Consider the following 17,809-nt stretch of genomic DNA (forward strand, 5'->3'; position numbering starts at 1 on the left):
ACTTGTGGAGGTCGGAGAAGACTTTGCGGAGTCAGTTCTCCCCTCCCACTGGTTCCAGGGATGACCATTTTGTTATCCTGCCCGCCCGGTCTCTACTTTTACGACCACGCCGCGGGACATTTGAGAACACACTGCACGGGTCTTGTATTCTGATTTTTCGTCTTCCCATGCTTTTTCCTCCCTCCCTCCCTGCTTTTATTCCCTCTCGCGCTGGCGATGGAACTCAGGGCCTCAGCATGCGAGGTGAACGTCACCGCTGCTGCCGTATGGCCAGACCTCCACTTTTTGCTCTGAGACAGGTTGGCGCCATCAGACCGGCTCCCGCTTCTCGGCCCCGCGCGGGCTGGCGAGGAGGCGTGCCTTTCCCGCAGGCTCCGCTAGGTGGCGCCCGCGCCGCCCGGCGCGCCTGCAGACGCGGGCCCGCCCCTGCCCGACTCCTCCACACATGCGCACTTCTGACGCCGCCCGAGCGGAAGTGCTGCGCGCTCCGCGTAAAGGAGGGGGAGAGGGCGGGGGAAAAAAAAAAAAAAAAAAAAAGAGGAAAAAGCGGATCCGGAAGTGGGTTCCAAGTGTCTGGTTCTCTGGCGCCGAGGTGACGGGAAACAGTTGCCGCCGAGAGGGCGTGGCCCCGAAGGCGGCGGGCACTGTGATTGGCTCGCGGCCGTGTCGCCGGCGCGGATTGGCCTCTGCGGATGGAGCGGTGAGTCGGCAGCGCGGCGGTTGAAATTCAAAAGTGGCGGGTGTGGCAGGTGGCCAGGCCCCTTTGGCGCTCGGGCTGTGTCGCGCGAGCCCGTGGAGGACGCAGGTCCCGGGACGCCGGCCCCCCGTCCCCTTCCTTTGCATCCGGTCTTGTGAGGACCGCAATGGACATGCAGGCGCAGGTGAGTGCGGCGGGGACGGCCGCCCGGTGACCCGAGCCTGGGGGACAGGTCGGGGGCATGCCCGGCTGCACTCCGGCGGCCGGGGCCATGCAGGCGGCAGACGGCGAGGCGCGACCGTCCCTGTCACTTAGCTGTCCCCAGCACTTCCCATTTCGAATTCTCAAGCGGCCCCGACGCGTTTCTGCTTCCCAGTTCTTAGAGACAGCCTTGTGGGAGAAGCGAGGGTTCGGAGGGGCTTTGTCCCTTGTCCCAGGGCACATCCCTGCCGATGCCCCGTTGTGTTGACTTCTCCTTGCTGCGGGATCTGGATGGAGGAAGGGGAGATGGGGCAATCGCTCATCTCTTTCTTTTGCCTAACGGGACTGACTGGTTGACTAGTTTATGGGTGCCCTGCCCCACTCACAACCACCTGAGGTGTATGTGTGGCCATTAATGTTCTGACCTCTAGTGCCAGGAAAGACCTGCCTGCGTTCTTTGTTCACTAGTATTTCAGTTTAGATTGACCCACAGTCAGCCGTTCAACTTGAAGAGACTTTCGGGGACACTCACAGCCAAAAAGGAGAGTAGTGCCCCGTGACAGTTAAAATAGTCCAAGTTTACTCAGATCTGTTCAGGCAATACTTGCAGAGCGTCTTCTCTATGCCCTGCACAGTTGTACTGAGGTAGGGGACAAATCTCAGCCACCAATGAGCTGATAGTCACTGGGGAGACAGAAATAAATAAAATCTGTGACTATTGGAAGGCAGTGAAGGACTGCTGAGAAAGGGTTCGAGCCAGTCCAAGGGGAAGAGGGAAGCCAGGAGGAGTGCCATTGACTAAGGCTTGGTGACTCCTTGGGGGGAGGAGCTTGGTGGTACAGTGCTGGCAAGCACCCAAGAACCCCCTGATTCTATAATCCCCTGAACCAAAAGCAGCAAGACCTGAGGTCAGCACGCAGAGGCTGAGCCGAGGGTTTTGAGTTTCAGGCCAGGGATACACTGTCTCAACAAACGAAGAAAACAAACCCGAAAGAAACAGAATGTAAAACTGATTGTGTGGGCCTGCCGTCCTGAAGCTCCTCTGTAAACCAGGCAGGTCCAGAGCTCTGCCTGCCTCTGCCTCCCAAATGCTGAGGTTAAAGGCGTGGGTCACTGCTGCCCGGCTGGAGGATGGCAGTTTTGTGGGGATGGTGGAAGTGAAATTTGTCGCGGAGATAAACTGAAGGCAGTGAACGCCCATGTCAGTGGTTCTCAGCCTTACCAACGCTGTGACCAGTTTGTCATGTTGTGGTGACCCGACCATAACATTATTTCATTGCTGCTTCATAACTGTAACTCTGCTGTTGTTATGAATCATAATGAAAATATCTGATATGCAAGGTGTCTGGTTTGCTCCCATGTGAAGGGTCGTTTGACCCCAAAGGGGTTGCAGCCCACAGGTTGAGAAACTATTTTTGAGTTTCGCTACGAAGAGCAGTGCAGTGCCAGAGAGCACTGGAGAGAGGAGTTTCTGAGGTTAGAGGGAGCTGTGGTGTCTGTTGCACACTGATTGGAAGGATTGAGCTGTGGTGTCTGTTGCACACTGATTGGAAGGATTGAGCTGTGGTGTCTGTTGCACACTGATTGGAAGGACTGAGCTGTGGTGTCTGTTGCACACTGATCGGAAGGATGAGCTGTGGTGTCTGTTGCACACTGATTGGAGGGACTGAGTAGAGTGAAAAGCTGATGTTCTGGAGCTGGTCAAGGTGGGTCTGAGGCCCTCGGAGGGTCGCCTCAGGAGCAGCCTCCATCTGGGATGTTCTGGAGATGAAAGGGTTGAATGTGTCTCCTTACAAAGTTAAGTCCTTCTGAGAGTTGATCTCTGTGTCTACAGTTACAGAAGGGAGAGAAATACCATTTATGCTGGTTAGAGTTGTCCACAATAAGTAAGTCACCGGATGACAAAAAGCAAACACAGAAGGTAATGCTTTTCAATCAATCAGCAATAAATTACCATGTTACTCTGGCTGGTCTAGAACTGGCTATACAGACCAGGCTGGCCTCAAACTCACAGAGATTCACCTGCCTCTGCCTCCATAGTGTTGGGATCACCATGCCTGGCCTTTGTTGTTGTTGTTGTTCACTTTCTTTGTAGAAAAAAGTATGAGAACCATGTTAGCATCATCTTTTTAGCATCACTGTGGGGTAACGTTATCATCTATAGACATGTTCCACCCCAGTCATAGCTTAGCTGGGATGCACATGGCTGTAGATGTTCAGACATTCAAAGTATGTGGCAGTTAAGGAATTGGGAAAGAGATCCAACTAAGAAAACCTACCACTGTAGTTACTTTCCAAGTTACAGGGATACCCCACCCCACCCCCTAATCCGTGTAGCTGAGGCTGACCTGGGGTTTTATGTAGCTGAGGATTGCTGACTAGGACAGCTTCTTTTAACAGCTTTGCACAAAAAGTCAGTTGGGAACACCGTTTACGGTGCGCAGTAGCTGACAGACTAGAAGTAGTGGGCCATGTCCACGTTCATTGCCATGCAAAGCAAGTGGTGGTGGGATTGTCAGCTTGTAAGTTCTATGCAAGCAAAGCTATTTATTTGCTTTGTGTGCATGTGTGTGCGCTGTGGCATACTTCTAGAGGTCAGAGGACAACTTTCTGGAGCCATGAGTCCAGGGTGTCAAACTTAGGTATCAGGCTTGGCTGCAAGTGCCCTTACTTCCTCAGCTACCTTGGCAGCCTTCTACACTTGGGCTCACAGAGGACCTGAGTTCAATTCCTAGCATCCATATGGTGGCCAAAAGCAGTCTAAGGGGGTCTGACAACCTCTTCTTGGCAGCCCTTACTTCCTCAGCTACCTTGGCAGCCTTCTTCATTTTTGTGCTGGAGGTTGAACGGCTCTTGCTGCATGCTCTACTCATAGGCTATAATCAAGTCTCTTGTTTTGTTTTTTTCAAGTTTGGTTAAACACAGTCATGCTAAGTTGCCTAGGCCAGCCGTGAGCTTGAACTCTGTCTTACCCTCTCAGATAGCTGGAAGTATAAGGAGGTTCCACAATTGGTCTTATCACAACCCATTCTTGCAGGACTCCATCTTGATGACTCTGTATGTGTCTTAAATGTTTTAGTTCTTCTCCTGGGTTAAGTTCACTACTAGGTGAGTTAGTAGTTGTTCCCAGCTCTACCAGTGACACAGGGGCAGCCAGTGCTTATGTAGTCAGAACCCTCTCCAGTCTTCGTTACAGTCTCACCAAATTCTTCCTTTACGTGTTGAAATCAGCAGATCTGTCCTCAGAGTGAGACACTTTTGTACAGTTGGTGAGAGGGCACAGACAATGCTGGGGTCCAGGCTGCGGGGCTCGGTTGCTGGATTGACTCCCCAGGCTCAGCCAGTGTACAAGCCCCTGGGGTTTGGGGCATACTACAGATTCTGGCCAGTGGGCTGGCTAATACATATACTCAGTTCCCCTTAATAGCCTTCAGGTTTCTGCTCAACACCCAGCCCCCTCTCTGGAGCAATAGTTTAAAAAAAAAAAAAAATGGAACTAAATCAGACCTTCCTCCTGTGCTGTGATAATGGAGCTGTGGTAGGCACCCTGGAGTCAGCTTAGACTTCCTCAGCTCCTGCCCACCCACCCCCAGCCGGTTCCTCATTATACCACCACTGGCTTCAGGAAAGCCACGGCCAGCTTTGTGAACACTCACCTGCTTCTCCCAGATGGACTTGTGTTTAGTGCTCAGGCTCCTGTAACAGTTCTCACTGGGTTCCATGAGAGTGCAGCCCTGGTGCCCAGAGGCATCCTCTGCATCTAGTCACTAGATCTAGAGAATCACATTCTGTCCCAGGCACTCAACATGGTAAGAGGTGTTTATACTCTAGAGAAAGTAGATCATTTTCTATGGTTTAGTTCATTTACAGAACTCCAGTTTGGCAGTTACCCTAGAAAATAAGCTCTGAGAAGGCAAGGACTTGGTGTTCATCACTCTTGGCCAAGTTCCATGTCTGCTGCAAAGCAGATGTTCACCAAGCCCTTGCTGGATGAATAATGCAGTCTCTGCATATGACATTACTCATCTGCTCTCTTCTACCTGTATTCATTATCAAATGCTCACGGGTTTTTTTTTTGTTTGTTGTTTTTTTTAAATCTTGCTTATAGTCCAGCCAGGCCAGCCTCAAACTTGTGGTCCTGCTGTCTGAGTCGCCTGAGTGCTGGGATTACAGTGTGTTGCCATGCATGGCTCACATCCTCCGAGGGCCTCTCCCCTTGAGTGTCCAGCAGTTTCCTCCCTCTTGTCTGCCTTCTCCCCCTCTGGTGTATCCCGTGTGTTGTCTGAAGAGGACTCTGCTGTTATTGTATGTGCCCCTTTTTGCTTCTTTACTGGGGTGCTTGTCCTTGCGCCTTGCTCATGAAACCAACTCATCCTCAAGACTGTACCTAAAAGTCCCGTAAAGGGCTGGTGAGAGGTTTAGGCACGTGCTGCCAAGCTTGACAACCTGAATTGGATCCCCAGGACCTGCATGGCCGAAGGAAAAGACCCGAACCAACTCCTGTTGTATACTGCTTAATTTTTTTTTTTTTTTTTTTTTGAGTCAGGGTTTCTCTGTAGTTTTGGAGCCTGTCCTGGATCTCCACTCTGTAGACCAGGCTGGTCTCGAACTCACAGAGATCCACCTGGCTCTACCTCCTGAGTGCTGGGATTAAAGGCGTGAGCCACCACCGCCCCGCACTGCTTAGTTTTTATTGTTAGCCTGACACAAATTAAGTCACTTGAGAAGAGGGAACTTTAATTGGGGAATTGTTTTGATTTATGTTGATGTGGCAGGTGGGCTTTATATAAGAAAGCAAGCTAAGGGGCTGGCGAGATGGCTTAGCACACTTGGGCTCGCAGAGGACCTGAGTTCAATTCCTAGCATCCATATGGTGGCCAAAAGCAGTCTAAGGGGGTCTGACAACCTCTTCTTGGCAGCCCTCCACTAGTGGTGCAAACATGACCTCCGATAGGCATTGACCTCATGCTGTCTGCCTTCCCCCATTTGCAGAATTAGTTAATCATGGTACCTAGAGATGAAGCATTTAAGATGGCACTCTGTGAACAGCCTGCTCCTCCCAGCAAGGGTCCCTCTCCTTTATTGGTTGGTCCTGGCTTTAACTAGAAAGGCCTGTTGGCTTCGTAGCTGTACTGTGTGTTAGAATGTCTGTCTTCCAGGAACATGTTCTGTTTGCTCGAGTTCAACTCTACAAGTCAGCCGTAGTCCAGCTTCCCTCCAGCTTCTCCGTAGAGGTAGCCCCCACTCCTCTGTCATGCTCTCCATCTCTCTGTGCTGTTTATCTGGCACACAGTGCCAACTTTTGGCACAAATGATACTCAGTAATGCTTGCTGATTGTCAATATTGAAAATTAAGGTGGGGGGAGCTCAAAAAAGGGGAGTCTGTGGGCTTTTGGGCCTGTCTTTGTTATTTTTTGAGATAGAGTTTTTCTGCCTAGCCCTGGCTGTAGACTAGGCTGGCCTCGAACTCAGAGAACCGCCTGCCTCTGCCTCCCAGGTACTGAGATGAAAGGCTTATACCACCATGCCCGGCTTGGTCTTATTTTAAGATCCTCTTTTTCTAACAGAGGCCCCCTTTATTGGAAGTGAAGAGGAACTTCGAGCTGAAGACAGCCCTGGTCAAGGCCTCTTCCCGACTGCCCCTTCCAGGAACCAGGCTCAAGAGGGGTCCTGACCAGATGGAGGATGCCTTGGAGCCTGCAAAGGTGAGATATGTTTGGAGAGCAGGGGGCAGGGGGGAGAACAAGGACAGGTCACTATGGAACCCCATCCTTATCTCTCCCCAGAAACGGACACGAGGCCTGGGTGCAGTGACCAAAATCGATACATCCCGCCCCAGAGGAGCAGTCCTCAGCACAGTGTCACAGACACAGGGCCCGGCTGCAGGTGGGTTCCCGGGCGGGCTGGACCGAGGGCCCCAGAGGAGCACTCCTCAGTACAGTGTCACAGACACAGGGCCCGACTGCAGGTGGGTTCCTGGGCGGGCTGGACCGAGGGCCCCCGAGGAGCAGTCCTCAGTACAGTGTCACAGACACAGGGCCCGGCTGCAGGTGGGTTCCCCGGGCGGGCTGGACCGAGGGCTGGGAAGTGTGCTGCTCTTACTCTTTCTTTCTCTTTCAAATTTTATCTGTTTTGAGTCAATAATAACTTTGCACTTGGTTCAGGATTTCAAAGGCACAAAGATTGTTAGGTGAAATTCTTTCTTTCCACCTCTTCTCTTCGGGTCTAGTTCTTCCAGGGGTAGCTGTGTATACACAGTGAGGAGACATGGGTGTGAAAGCAGACATGAACAGGTAGCCGCATACTGTGTGCACAGCTCTGCCCATTTGCTCTTTTCACTTGCTGAGTTCTGGCATAGTGAGTTGTGTCTGGTCCTAGAAGGGCCATTAGGAGCTGGCCAGACAAAGGACAAGGAGAGTTATCTTCTTTCTAACCCTTTAAAATATGTATGTGTCAGTACATGCTACCTAAGAGTGGGTGATGTTCCTTCCTCTCTTCCATCTTGGACAGCTCAGAAAGGCCCTAAGAAGACAGGACTTCGTGGCTGCACTACGGTCGGTCCAGGTAACGGTACTTAAGCTGGGGCTGACCAGGGATTTGGGTCCATGTAGGGAGAACAGTGACAGAGGGAGCTCTGGTCCTACAAGTCTTTTTGTGGGGAGGGTGGGCTGGGGGTTAAGTCAGGGCCTTGCACATGTTAGACAAGTGCTCTACCGCTAAGTCACATCACAGCCCTTGGGTTGGTTGGTTTGTTTTAAGATTTATTATTTTTTTATTTTACTTTATGTGTTATGTATATATATCTGAGCATATATGTGCACAGAGGGAGGCATTGAATCCTCTGGAGCTAGAGTTACAGGTAGTTGAGAGTCTCCTGACAAGGATGATGGGAACCAAACCTGGGTCCTCTGTGAGAGCAGCAGGTGCTCTTAACTGCTCAGCCATCTCCCTAGCCCAGCCTTGTGTTTTTCTTTTTTCATTTGAGACTGGCTAGAGCTCAGGTTGGCCTTGAACTGGCAATTCTCCAGCCTTGGCCTCCCAAGTGCTGGATTACAGGTGTGTCCTACGGTGTCCAACCTATAATTCTGTGTCAACAACTCTCTAATTCTCTAGTGCTGAAGAACCAGAAGCCAGCTCCTGCTGTTCCTGCCCAGAAGCCTGGCAGTAGGTGACATATAAACATTGGGTGAGAGGCTGGGGTGGGGAAGATGAGGTGGTGAGTGCCCAGAAAACATCTGCTGCCTTCCTGTCTATAGAGGAGAGACAGATGTGGCACGAGGTATGGAGGCCTGAGGGTAGCAAGCCGAGACTCTTGACCTGTGCCTCTTCTGTCCTGGGTTAGCATCGACTGCCCCTATGGTGGTAGGGAAGAGGCCTGGTAAACGTCCTGCCTGGGACTTGAAGGGTCAGTTGTGCGACATCAATGAAGAGCTGAAGCGCTATCGGGAGAAGACGCAAAAGCTGGACCAGGAGAACCGGGGGCTTCAGGAGCAACTCAGAGAGGCCCAGGAGCAGGCTGAGGCCCTGGGGACAGAGCGGAACACCCTGAAAGGGGAGCTGGCCAGTGTACGGACCCAGGCCGAGCAGAGCCAGCAGAAACTGGACACTCTGTGTGTCCGGGTCTTGGAGCTGGAGGAATGGCTGGGTACCAAGGAAAGGCTGATTCAGGAGCTTCAGAGAGGACAGCTGGAATTGCAGGAGGAACGGAAGGCACTGGCCACCCGGCTGGAGGAGCAAGAGGTAAGGACAGATCCTCAGAGTGCCGCCTCCCTCCGTGGCAGAGGCCTCACTTCTCTCCTCGAGCTCAGAAGGGTGTCCCTGCACCCGGGTCCTCGAGCAACTCCTGACACTGCCTTTCCAGTTAGGTGGCACTCCTGGCTCTCAGTTGACTTGATCTCACTTCTAGCACTTTTGATATGCACGTCCACCCTTCCCTTGGTTCACTGCAGTACTGTCACTCTGGATAGCATCTTCCTGGATACTCCCTTCATACTCCTATCCTAGAGCCAGGCTTCCTTCTTTTCTTTCTTTTTTGTGGAGCCTGTCCTGGAACTCTGTAGACCAGGCTGGCCTTGAACTCAGAGATCCGCCTGTCTGCCTCCCGAGTGCTGGGATTAAAGGAGTGCGCCACCACCACCACCTGCCCTTCTTACCTCTACACAGACTGAAGTCCGTGCTGCTAGAGACCTGCCCCTTTTGGCACGATCCTTGCTCTAATTACCGTTTGCATTCCACCGGGCAGAGGAGGTTACAGGCCTCAGAAGCAGCTCTGTCAAGCAGTGAAGCGGAGCTGGCGTGTCTGCGGCAGAGGACTGCAGCCCAGGCGACCTCACTGGCCGAGCAGGGAGACCGGCTGCACGGGCTGGAGATGGAGCGCCGCCGGCTCCACAACCAGTTGCAGGAGCTGAAGGGCAACATCCGGGTGTTCTGCCGGGTGCGCCCTGTCCTTGCAGGGGAACCCACTCCATCCCCTGGCTTCCTCCTGTTTCCCCATGGCCCTGCTGGACCCTCTGATCCCCCAACCCGCCTTAGCCTCTCACGGTCTGATGATCGGCGTTCGACCCTGACTGGGGCACCAGCACCCACTACCCGCCATGATTTCTCCTTTGATCGGGTATTCCCACCAGGAAGCAAACAGGACGAAGTATTTGAGGAGATCTCCATGCTTGTCCAGTCAGCACTGGATGGCTACCCTGTGTGTATCTTTGCCTATGGACAGACAGGCAGCGGCAAGACCTTCACTATGGAGGGCGGGCCTGGGGGAGACCCCCAGTTGGAGGGGCTGATCCCTCGGGCCCTGCGGCATCTGTTCTCTGTGGCCCAGGAGATGAATGGCCAGGGCTGGACATACAGTTTTGTGGCAAGTTACGTAGAAATCTACAATGAGACCGTCCGAGACCTGCTCGCCACTGGGACCCGGAAGGGGCAAGGGAGCGAGTGTGAGATTCGTCGGGCAGGTCCAGGGAGTGAGGAGCTTACTGTCACCAATGCACGCTATGTCCCTGTTTCCTGTGAGAAAGAGGTGAGGACCAGTAGGGCCGGAGGGGAGGAGTGGGCAGAGTCGTGTAGACACAAGCATGCCGAAGGACGAAGGATGGGCTGTGAGGGCGGCTGGCACTGCACTAGACTTAGCTGGTAGGCTGCAAGGCCAAGGAGTAGAGAGAAGTGATGCATCTGAGGGTGACTGTCACTAGACTCCTGCCAGGTTCGTCTCAGGCCTCGGTCCCCCTAGCCTGCCCATTACTTTTTCTGTTCCTGTCTCAGGGCTCTTGGGGGCTGCTCCATTGCTCCTTCTCTGGAGGTCTTCAGGCAGTGAGGCCACTTGGGTTGTCCTTTTATTCCTTTTGAGAATCTTGCACCATATCCCAGGCTGGCTTTGAATTCAAGGCAATCCTCCTGTCTCAGCCTCCTGAGTGCTGGGGATTATAGGCCTAAGCCACCACACCTAGTCTGTTTTTATCTTGAGACATGGCCTCACCAAGTTGCTCAGAACTTCCTCTGTATCTCAAGGAGTCCTTGAACTGTGAATTCTTCTTCACCCTCCCAAGTGGTTGGGATTATAGGCTTATGTGACAGGACCCAACCCAGGCTGTTCTGTCTAAATGTGTATACATACTCCTTTTGCTAGTCTGTGTTTTGCTCCAAGAGGGCAGGGGTGGACTTACTCATTGCCATACTTCATCAGCACGTTCTAGCTTTTGACGGCCTCTAACCCTTGCTAACCCATCCCCAGGTGGAGGCTCTGCTCCAGCTGGCTCGCCAGAATCGGGCCGTGGCCCGTACTGCCCAGAATGAGAGATCATCACGCAGTCACAGTGTGTTCCAGCTGCAGATTTCTGGAGAGCATGCTGCTCGGGGCTTGCAGTGTGGTGCTCCCCTCAACCTTGTGGACCTGGCTGGGAGTGAGCGGCTAGACCCTGGCTTAACCCTGGGCCCTGGGGAGCGTGATCGCCTTCGGGAAACGCAGGCCATCAACAGCAGTCTGTCTACATTGGGACTGGTCATAATGGCCCTAAGCAATAAGGTAGGAATGGATGCATGGGCAGGTAAGACAAGGGGGCCAGCTGGCATGAGCTGTGGAGAATCCTGCCCTGTCCTAACTGCCTGTGCCCCTTACCCTTCAGGAGTCCCACGTGCCTTACCGAAACAGCAAGCTTACCTACCTGCTGCAGAACTCGCTGGGCGGCAGTGCCAAGATGTGAGTGGAAGGGAGGGCGACTGAAGGAGCTGTAGGGATGAGTGGAGATGAGCAGGGAGAGCAGACAGCTCTAGGTATGCAGCCTTGGCAGACCGCTGATGCTGCTTGGACCCTTCTTCCCACAGGCTCATGTTTGTGAACATTTCCCCTCTGGAAGAGAATGTCTCCGAGTCTCTCAATTCACTACGTTTTGCTTCCAAGGTACAATTGCTACCCTGCTGTCTTAGTCTCCTATTCTTGTGACAAAACACTGTGACCAAGGCACTTATAGAAGAGTTTATTGGGGGCTTATGGTTTTAGAGGGTTAGAGTCCAAGACCTTTTTTTGTTGTTGTTGTTTGTTTTGTTTTTTGTTTTTTCGAGACAGGGTTTCTCTCTGTAGTTTTGGTGCCTTTCCTGGCTCTCGCACTGTAGACCAGGCTGGCCTCGAACTCACAGAGATCTGCCTACCTCTGCTTCCCGAGTGCTGGAATTAAAGTGTGCACCACCACAGCCCAGAGAGTCCATGACCTTTATGGCAAAGGAACATGGCAGTAGGCAGGTAGGCATAGGATTGGAGCAGCAGCTGAGCTCCCATCATGAGACGGAGAATAGAGACTGGGAATGGCATGAGCTTTTGAAATCTCAAAGCACCCCCACCCCCCAAAAGCTACACTTCCTCCTCCTCCTCCCTAAACAGTTCCACAAACTGAGGAACGAGTATTCAAATTTATGAGCCTATGGGGCCATTCTCATTTAAACCACCATACCTGCCCATACTGTCAAGACTCCTGGCTGTTTATAGGCATCTCCATCATGACTCTTGTTTTCTAGGCTGGGGCATATCTATCCAAAAAGAATTAACTTGGTTAGGCATCTTGGGTACTATTCATTGATTCCATCTTTTTTTTTTTTTTTTTTTTGGTTTTTCGAGACAGGGTTTCTCTGTGTAGCTTTGCACCTTTCCTGGAACTCACTTGGTAGCCCAGGCTGGCCTCGAACTCACAGAGATCCACCTGGCTCTGCCTCCCGAGTGCTGGGATTAAAGGCGTGTGCCACCACCGCCCGGCCATTGATTCCATCTTTAACTGCTGGCTTTTGAATTAATATTTATAGAAGAAATGACCACACAGTCAGGACTATATTGCAAGAACAAGGTTTGTCCATGTTCTGATTCTAATCCTATATGTATATGGACTTTTGTCCCTTGTTTACTTTGCTCTTCAAAACAGCCTCCAAGATTACTCCCATAGGCACTGGGATTGCCACATTATTTTTAGGTCTGTGTAGGATTCCACCCAAATTTATTCAGTTTCAACTGTTGGACAAATTTGCATTGTTTCCACCTTGTTCTGATTATAAATAAGGCCATATTGACTGATCTTGTGCACATTTTGTGTATTTTTCAGTTACATCTGTCTAGAGAAGTGCTCCTTGAAATGGAATTGCCAGAATAAAGGAGATGTACAGATTTTTGAAAGTATCCCAAATATGCATTCAAGCTCTAACTCTCATCAGGAGCTAGACAGTGCCCAGTTCTCACCCCTCCTAGGGATGCGCAGGTCTCAGTTTCATTACTGTCTGCCTTGGTGGGTAATTTCCCCCCCCCGGCTTCCTCCTTTTCTGAGGGTAGAGCCCTTTGAGTTCTGACTTTATTTGGGGTCTGATCATGATTGGGTCTGCCCTCCCTCTGCCAAGCAGAGTGCCCAGCCATGTCAGCACCGGCACTCTGCTGTCTGGCAATGTCAATGAAAGTGAGGTGGTTTCTTCTGTCAGTTCCTTGGCCTGTCGATAGCCCCTTTCTATCCCCTGTCTTTATTCTGGTGCTCAGGCTTGAACCGGGTCCTCATCACAGTAAGCATGACCTTCTCTGAGCTGTGTGACCAGCCTAATTTCTCAAAAATAATAACCAGGTTTAGCCACATGTGATGGTGCACACCTTTTGTCCTAGTACTCAGGAGGCAGAGACAGGCGGATCTCTGTGAGTTTGAGGCCAGCCTGGTTTACATAGTGAGTTCCAGGACAGGCAGGGCTATATAGAGGGACCCAGTCTCAAAAAAAAAGGCTGCTCTAAAGTGATTTATACGTTGGACAGATGACTCAGTGGTTAAGAGCACTTGCTGTTCTTGGAGAGGACCTGAATTCAGTTCCCAGCACTCACGTGTTGGCTCACAGCCATCCCTTACTCTAGTTCCGTTTGCATGCACCAGGCATGCATGTGATGCAGGAAAAACACTCCTACACATAAAATAATCTTTTTTTTTTTTTTTTTTTTAAGATTTAATTTTATTATGTATACAGTGTTCTGTCTGCATGTATGTCTGCAGACCAGCAGAGGGCACCAGATCTCATTACAGATGGTTGTGAGCCACCATGTGGTTGCTGGGAATTGAACTCAGGACCTCTGGAAGAGCAGCCAGATGTTCTTAACCGCTGAGCCATCTCTCCAGCCCCACATAAAATAATCTTAAAATTAAACAAAACAAAACAAAACTCTGTGTGTGTGTGTGTGTATGTGTGTGTGTATGTGTGTATGTAGGGCAGAGGGCAACTTGTGGGATTTGATTCTCTCCTTCTAAGCAGGTTGCCCTGTCATCAGGTTTGGTGGGAGGCAACCTTGGTGGCTGAGCTATTTTGCTGTTCTCAGAACAACATCTTATATATTAATGTAGCACTCTGTGGGCAGGAGGGGCGTTAAGTCAGCATTTCCTGTCAGTAAAACTGGCTGTGAGCTTACTGTGTAGCCAGGGCTGATCTTGAGCTGACCTGCCTCCACCTCCTAAGTGCTGGCATTAGAGGCATGTGCCACCAAGCCTGGCATGAGCTTCTAATGTCCACTTAAGTTTCTGCCAGCTGTCTCAGAAATGTCTTTGATACATTAGGTTTGTTCAAGTTAGGACGCTCTCAAGCGCAGCCATCTCACTTGTAGGAGGAAGGTTCTGTTTGGAATACCTGATTACTGGACACTGTAACGGGGCCTCTCCTCACTTAGGTGGTATTGTTTTGAAGTAGAATGTCTTGTCCTGTTAATGCACCATATTCAGACTCTGGCAGTTGCTCACTCTTCCCTCAGAGTTTGGCTGTTTGGCAGTCATGAGATTTGTAATTCTAGTTCAGATTCTTGGCCTATTTAGTAGTGGTATACTGTGTTACGTCAGAAAGCTCTGCTGTCGGGTTCTACCTTCATTATGTGCTTGCTAACTTTTTTTCCTTTTTTGGTGGCGGTAGAGATGTAAGCAGAGCCTTATGCATGCTAGGAAGGCCCTCTACCACGAAGCCACCACTGCCGCCATCTCTCTCTCTTTTTTTCTTTTTTCTTTTGGTTTTTCAAGACGGGATTTCTCTGTGTAACAGCCCTGGCTGTCCTGGCTGACCAGGCTGGCCTCGAACTCACAGAGATCCGCCTGCCTCTGTCTCCCGAGTGCTGGGATTAAAGGTGTGTACCACCACTGCCTGGCTCATCTCTTCGTTTTTTTTTGAGACAGTATCAGGTAGCCTTGAACTCATCTTCCTGCCTGCCTGTCAAGTGTTCAGACTAGAGCTGTGTATCACCACACTAGGCCCATTGATTTTCAACTAGTGGATTTTTTTGGTTTTTCAAGACAGGGTTTCTCTGTGTAGTTTTGGTGCCTGTTCTGGAACTCCCTTTGTAGACCAGGCTGGCCTCAAACTCAGAGATCCACCTGCCTCTGCCTCCCAAGTGCTGGGATTAAAGGCCGCCGCCGCCGCCGCCGCCGCCGCCGCCGCCGCCACCACCACCACCACCACCACCACCACCACCACCACCACCCAGCTCAACTAGTAATGTTAGAAACAGTAATCATATCTAGATTTATCATTTTGTTAGAGGGCTTTAAAATGGTGATTTCTAATTAGTTTTCATTAGTTAGTCATGACTCTTCTATTAAGAATTCTTCCTCACCATGAAAAAGCATACCTCAAAGATCCTGTTGTAGGTTCAGTTCTGTGAATGTTGTAGTAAAGCAGAGGCATGAGGTGTGCATGAATTAGATTTATAATATACTGTAGCTGGTTAAGCTTTAAAGGTGTGGACCTTAATTTAAAAATACTTAATTGCTAACACGTGGTAGTGATTACCTGAACTATTGAAAAAAATGGCACCAAATAGATTTGTTCAATGCAGGGTTACCACAAACCTTCAATTTGTCAAGGACAGTGAAACGAGAGGGACACCTATATTGGTTGTCTGTTTAGGAAAAGGTAGATACAGGATTTTCTGTGTGTGTGTGTATTTTGTGTGCTTTTATGTCTGTGCACTGTGTGTGTGCCTGGTGCCTAGGGAGGCCAGAAGAGTGTGTTGGATGCCCTGGGACTGGAGTTATCGACAGCTGTGAGCTGCTCTGTGTAATTCTAGGGTCCTTCGGAATACAGCCAGTGCTCTTACTCTCTGAGCCAGCTCTCCAGTCCCAAAAATGCTGGATTTATTTGTTTGTTTATTTTTAAAGATTTAGCTGGGTGTGGTGGCACATGCCCTTAATCCTAGCACTTGAGAGCAGAGACAGGTAGATCTCTGAGTTTTGAGGCCAGCCTGGTCTACAGAGTGAGTTCCAGGATAGCCAGGCTACAGAGAAACGGTCTCAAAAAAACAAGAAAAGGGGCTGGAGAGATGGCTCAGCTGTTAAGAACACTTGCTGCTCTTCCAGAGGACCCTGGTTCAGTTCTTAGCACCCACATGGCAGTTCACAACTGTCTGTAACTCCAGTTCCAGGGCACCAAACACCCTCACACAGACATGAATGTGGACAAATCACCAATGCATGTCGCGTCCGCCTCGACCAGCAAGGATGACGCGACGCCAGACTCTTCTCTAAGCAGTTTATTCAGGAACCTTGAACAATCTTCTGACCCCGGGGATAGTCTTTTTCTTCTTCTTCCCTCTCTCTCTCTCACTCTCACACTCTCCTCTCTAACTCTCACAGTCACCCCCACGAAAGCCAGCCCACGCCCTTTATAGCCACTGGGCAAATCAACCCCGTGGTGCCACGTGAACAATGCCGCTAGGGTCAGACATGTGCAAGCAAGCCAGATTAGGTCCAGGTGTGCAGAAGCAAGCCAGATCCTAGCCTTAGCCAAATAAGGAGCACCTGCCATCGGGAAGGCAGAAGCCAGACGCTGCGCCATCTTTGAGGCACGGCCGTGCACGGCTCTCTACAAATGCACATAAAATAAAAAATAAAAATCTTAAAGCAAACAAACATACAATAAAAAAACCAAGAAAAAAGGTTGTTTTATGTAAATGACTGTTTTGCCTGAATGCACAGGTGTGTACCACTTTTGTACTTGTTATCAGAGGAGGTTAGAAGAGGGCATTGGATTTCCTGGAACTGTAGTTAATGGATGGTTGTAAGCCACCATATAGGTACCAGCAACTGAACCCATAGGTCCTTTGTAAGAACAAGTGCTTTTAAATACTGAATCATCTCTCCAGCCTCAAGACACTGAATATGGTTTTCAGTATTGAGTTCCTATCCTAAGCAACTCTAAATGTAACCATAAGCTGTTATCAGGAGGAGGTTTTCACAGGTGCTTACAAATTTGACATCAGTCTTTCCCACTTAGTCTTTCTGATCCTCCCATGGCTACATCTTTGGGCTGTGCTGGAGATGGAACCTGCCTAGGGCCTTGTACATAATGGGCATGCCAACCTCTTGTGTCCTTTGATGTGTACGCAGTAGTCTCTGTTTCCAGTTCTTCTTGTATGGTGATGTATTTTCTCAGGAGCCCTAGTTCTCAAAGGGACTAAATGTCTTGCTAGGTTTTTGTAGGAAGGTGAGGTGTCCAGTCCAGGGTATTGCTGGAAATGGAGACCTCTGCTCCTGTGATCTTTGTGTAGGTGTGTTAGTTAGCTTTCTGTTGCTATGATAAAACACCATGACCAATAGCAACTTGGAGTTGAAAGGGTCTAGTCCATCATCCAGGGAAGTCAGGCCAATAACTCTGCAGGACATAGGGGAGTACTGCTTACTGGCTTGCTCCTTGTGGCTTGCTTAGCCTTTCTTATACACCTCAGGACCCACCTGCCTGGGGTGGTACCGCCCATAATAGGGTTGTGGGTCCTCCTACATCAGTCACTAATTAAGAAAAAGCCCAATGGCTTGCCCAGAAGCCATTCTGATGGGACATCTTCTCAGTTAAGTCTTCCTCTTTTCAAATGAGAGCTAGCCTGTGTCAAGTTGACATAAAAACTGGCCAGCACGATAGGGCTTCATCTCTTTAGACTTCTGACTTCCTCCAGGCCTAGTGGACACAAGACAACTCAAGAGGGAGCCGGCTGAACCTGCTTTCATAGCCCTTTCTCAGCCTTTCAGAGGGCAGCTCCAGCCTTGGGGCTAGGGGTAGAATGGGCAGACTGTTGTAGTTACCCTGCAAACTTTGACCTTGTATAACCTTATTGGTCCACAGGTGAACCAGTGTGTTATTGGTACTGCTCAGGCTAATAAGAAATGAAGATGGAGCCACAGCCTGATTCCTGTGCAAGCGAGTGTGCATGTGTCTCTGTGTGTTTTGGTGTGTATGTTCTCGGTGGGGGTGGGGGTTGAGAAATGCTTTTATTGAGTGGACAACATTATGTATCTAATTATCAAATAAAGAAATTTTGTTGTAGGCTTAAAACATTTTTCTTAGATTTTTTTATTATGTGTAATTGTTTTGCTTGGGTGTGTATGCATGTGCACCATGTATATGTCTGGTGTTCCCTGAATTCAGAAGAGGGCT

At 50.2% G+C, this 17,809-nt stretch overlaps 1 protein-coding gene across 4 annotated transcripts; it reads left to right on the forward strand.

The window, feature by feature from the left end:
* Window positions 1-708: 708 nt before the first annotated feature.
* On the forward strand, window positions 709-17,707 carry Kifc1 (kinesin family member C1). 4 transcript variants are annotated; one of them, XM_059282411.1, is made up of 11 exons: window positions 709-881; window positions 6,466-6,603; window positions 6,685-6,784; window positions 7,409-7,462; window positions 8,012-8,062; window positions 8,241-8,638; window positions 9,141-9,920; window positions 10,632-10,922; window positions 11,023-11,096; window positions 11,222-11,297; window positions 17,498-17,707. In XM_059282411.1, exons 1-11 carry the CDS (start codon window positions 864-866, stop codon window positions 17,540-17,542), a joined length of 2,025 nt encoding a protein of 674 aa, XP_059138394.1. In that variant the 5' UTR covers window positions 709-863; the 3' UTR covers window positions 17,543-17,707. The 4 variants fall into 4 exon arrangements, with proteins under 4 accessions (XP_059138394.1, XP_059138395.1, XP_059138391.1 ...); XM_059282412.1 differs by lacking the exon at window positions 11,023-11,096 and having other exon boundaries at window positions 751-881; window positions 17,498-17,532; XM_059282408.1 differs by lacking the exons at window positions 709-881; window positions 6,466-6,603; window positions 6,685-6,784 and having other exon boundaries at window positions 7,421-7,462; window positions 8,012-8,066.
* The last annotated feature ends 102 nt before the right edge of the window (window positions 17,708-17,809 follow it).

Source organism: Peromyscus eremicus, chromosome 16_21 (assembly GCF_949786415.1).
Source record: "Peromyscus eremicus chromosome 16_21, PerEre_H2_v1, whole genome shotgun sequence".
In the NCBI taxonomy this organism is placed as follows: domain Eukaryota; kingdom Metazoa; phylum Chordata; class Mammalia; order Rodentia; family Cricetidae; genus Peromyscus; species Peromyscus eremicus.

What these genes read in the sequence shown, in the direction of transcription:
- Kifc1 (XM_059282411.1), top strand. An exon ending in CTGCACTACGGTCGGTCCAG is followed by an intron (nt 7,463 to 8,011) that starts GTAACGGTACTT and finishes CTAATTCTCTAG; the next exon opens with TGCTGAAGAACCAGAAGCCA. An exon ending in TAATGGCCCTAAGCAATAAG is followed by an intron (nt 10,923 to 11,022) that starts GTAGGAATGGAT and finishes CTTACCCTTCAG; the next exon opens with GAGTCCCACGTGCCTTACCG.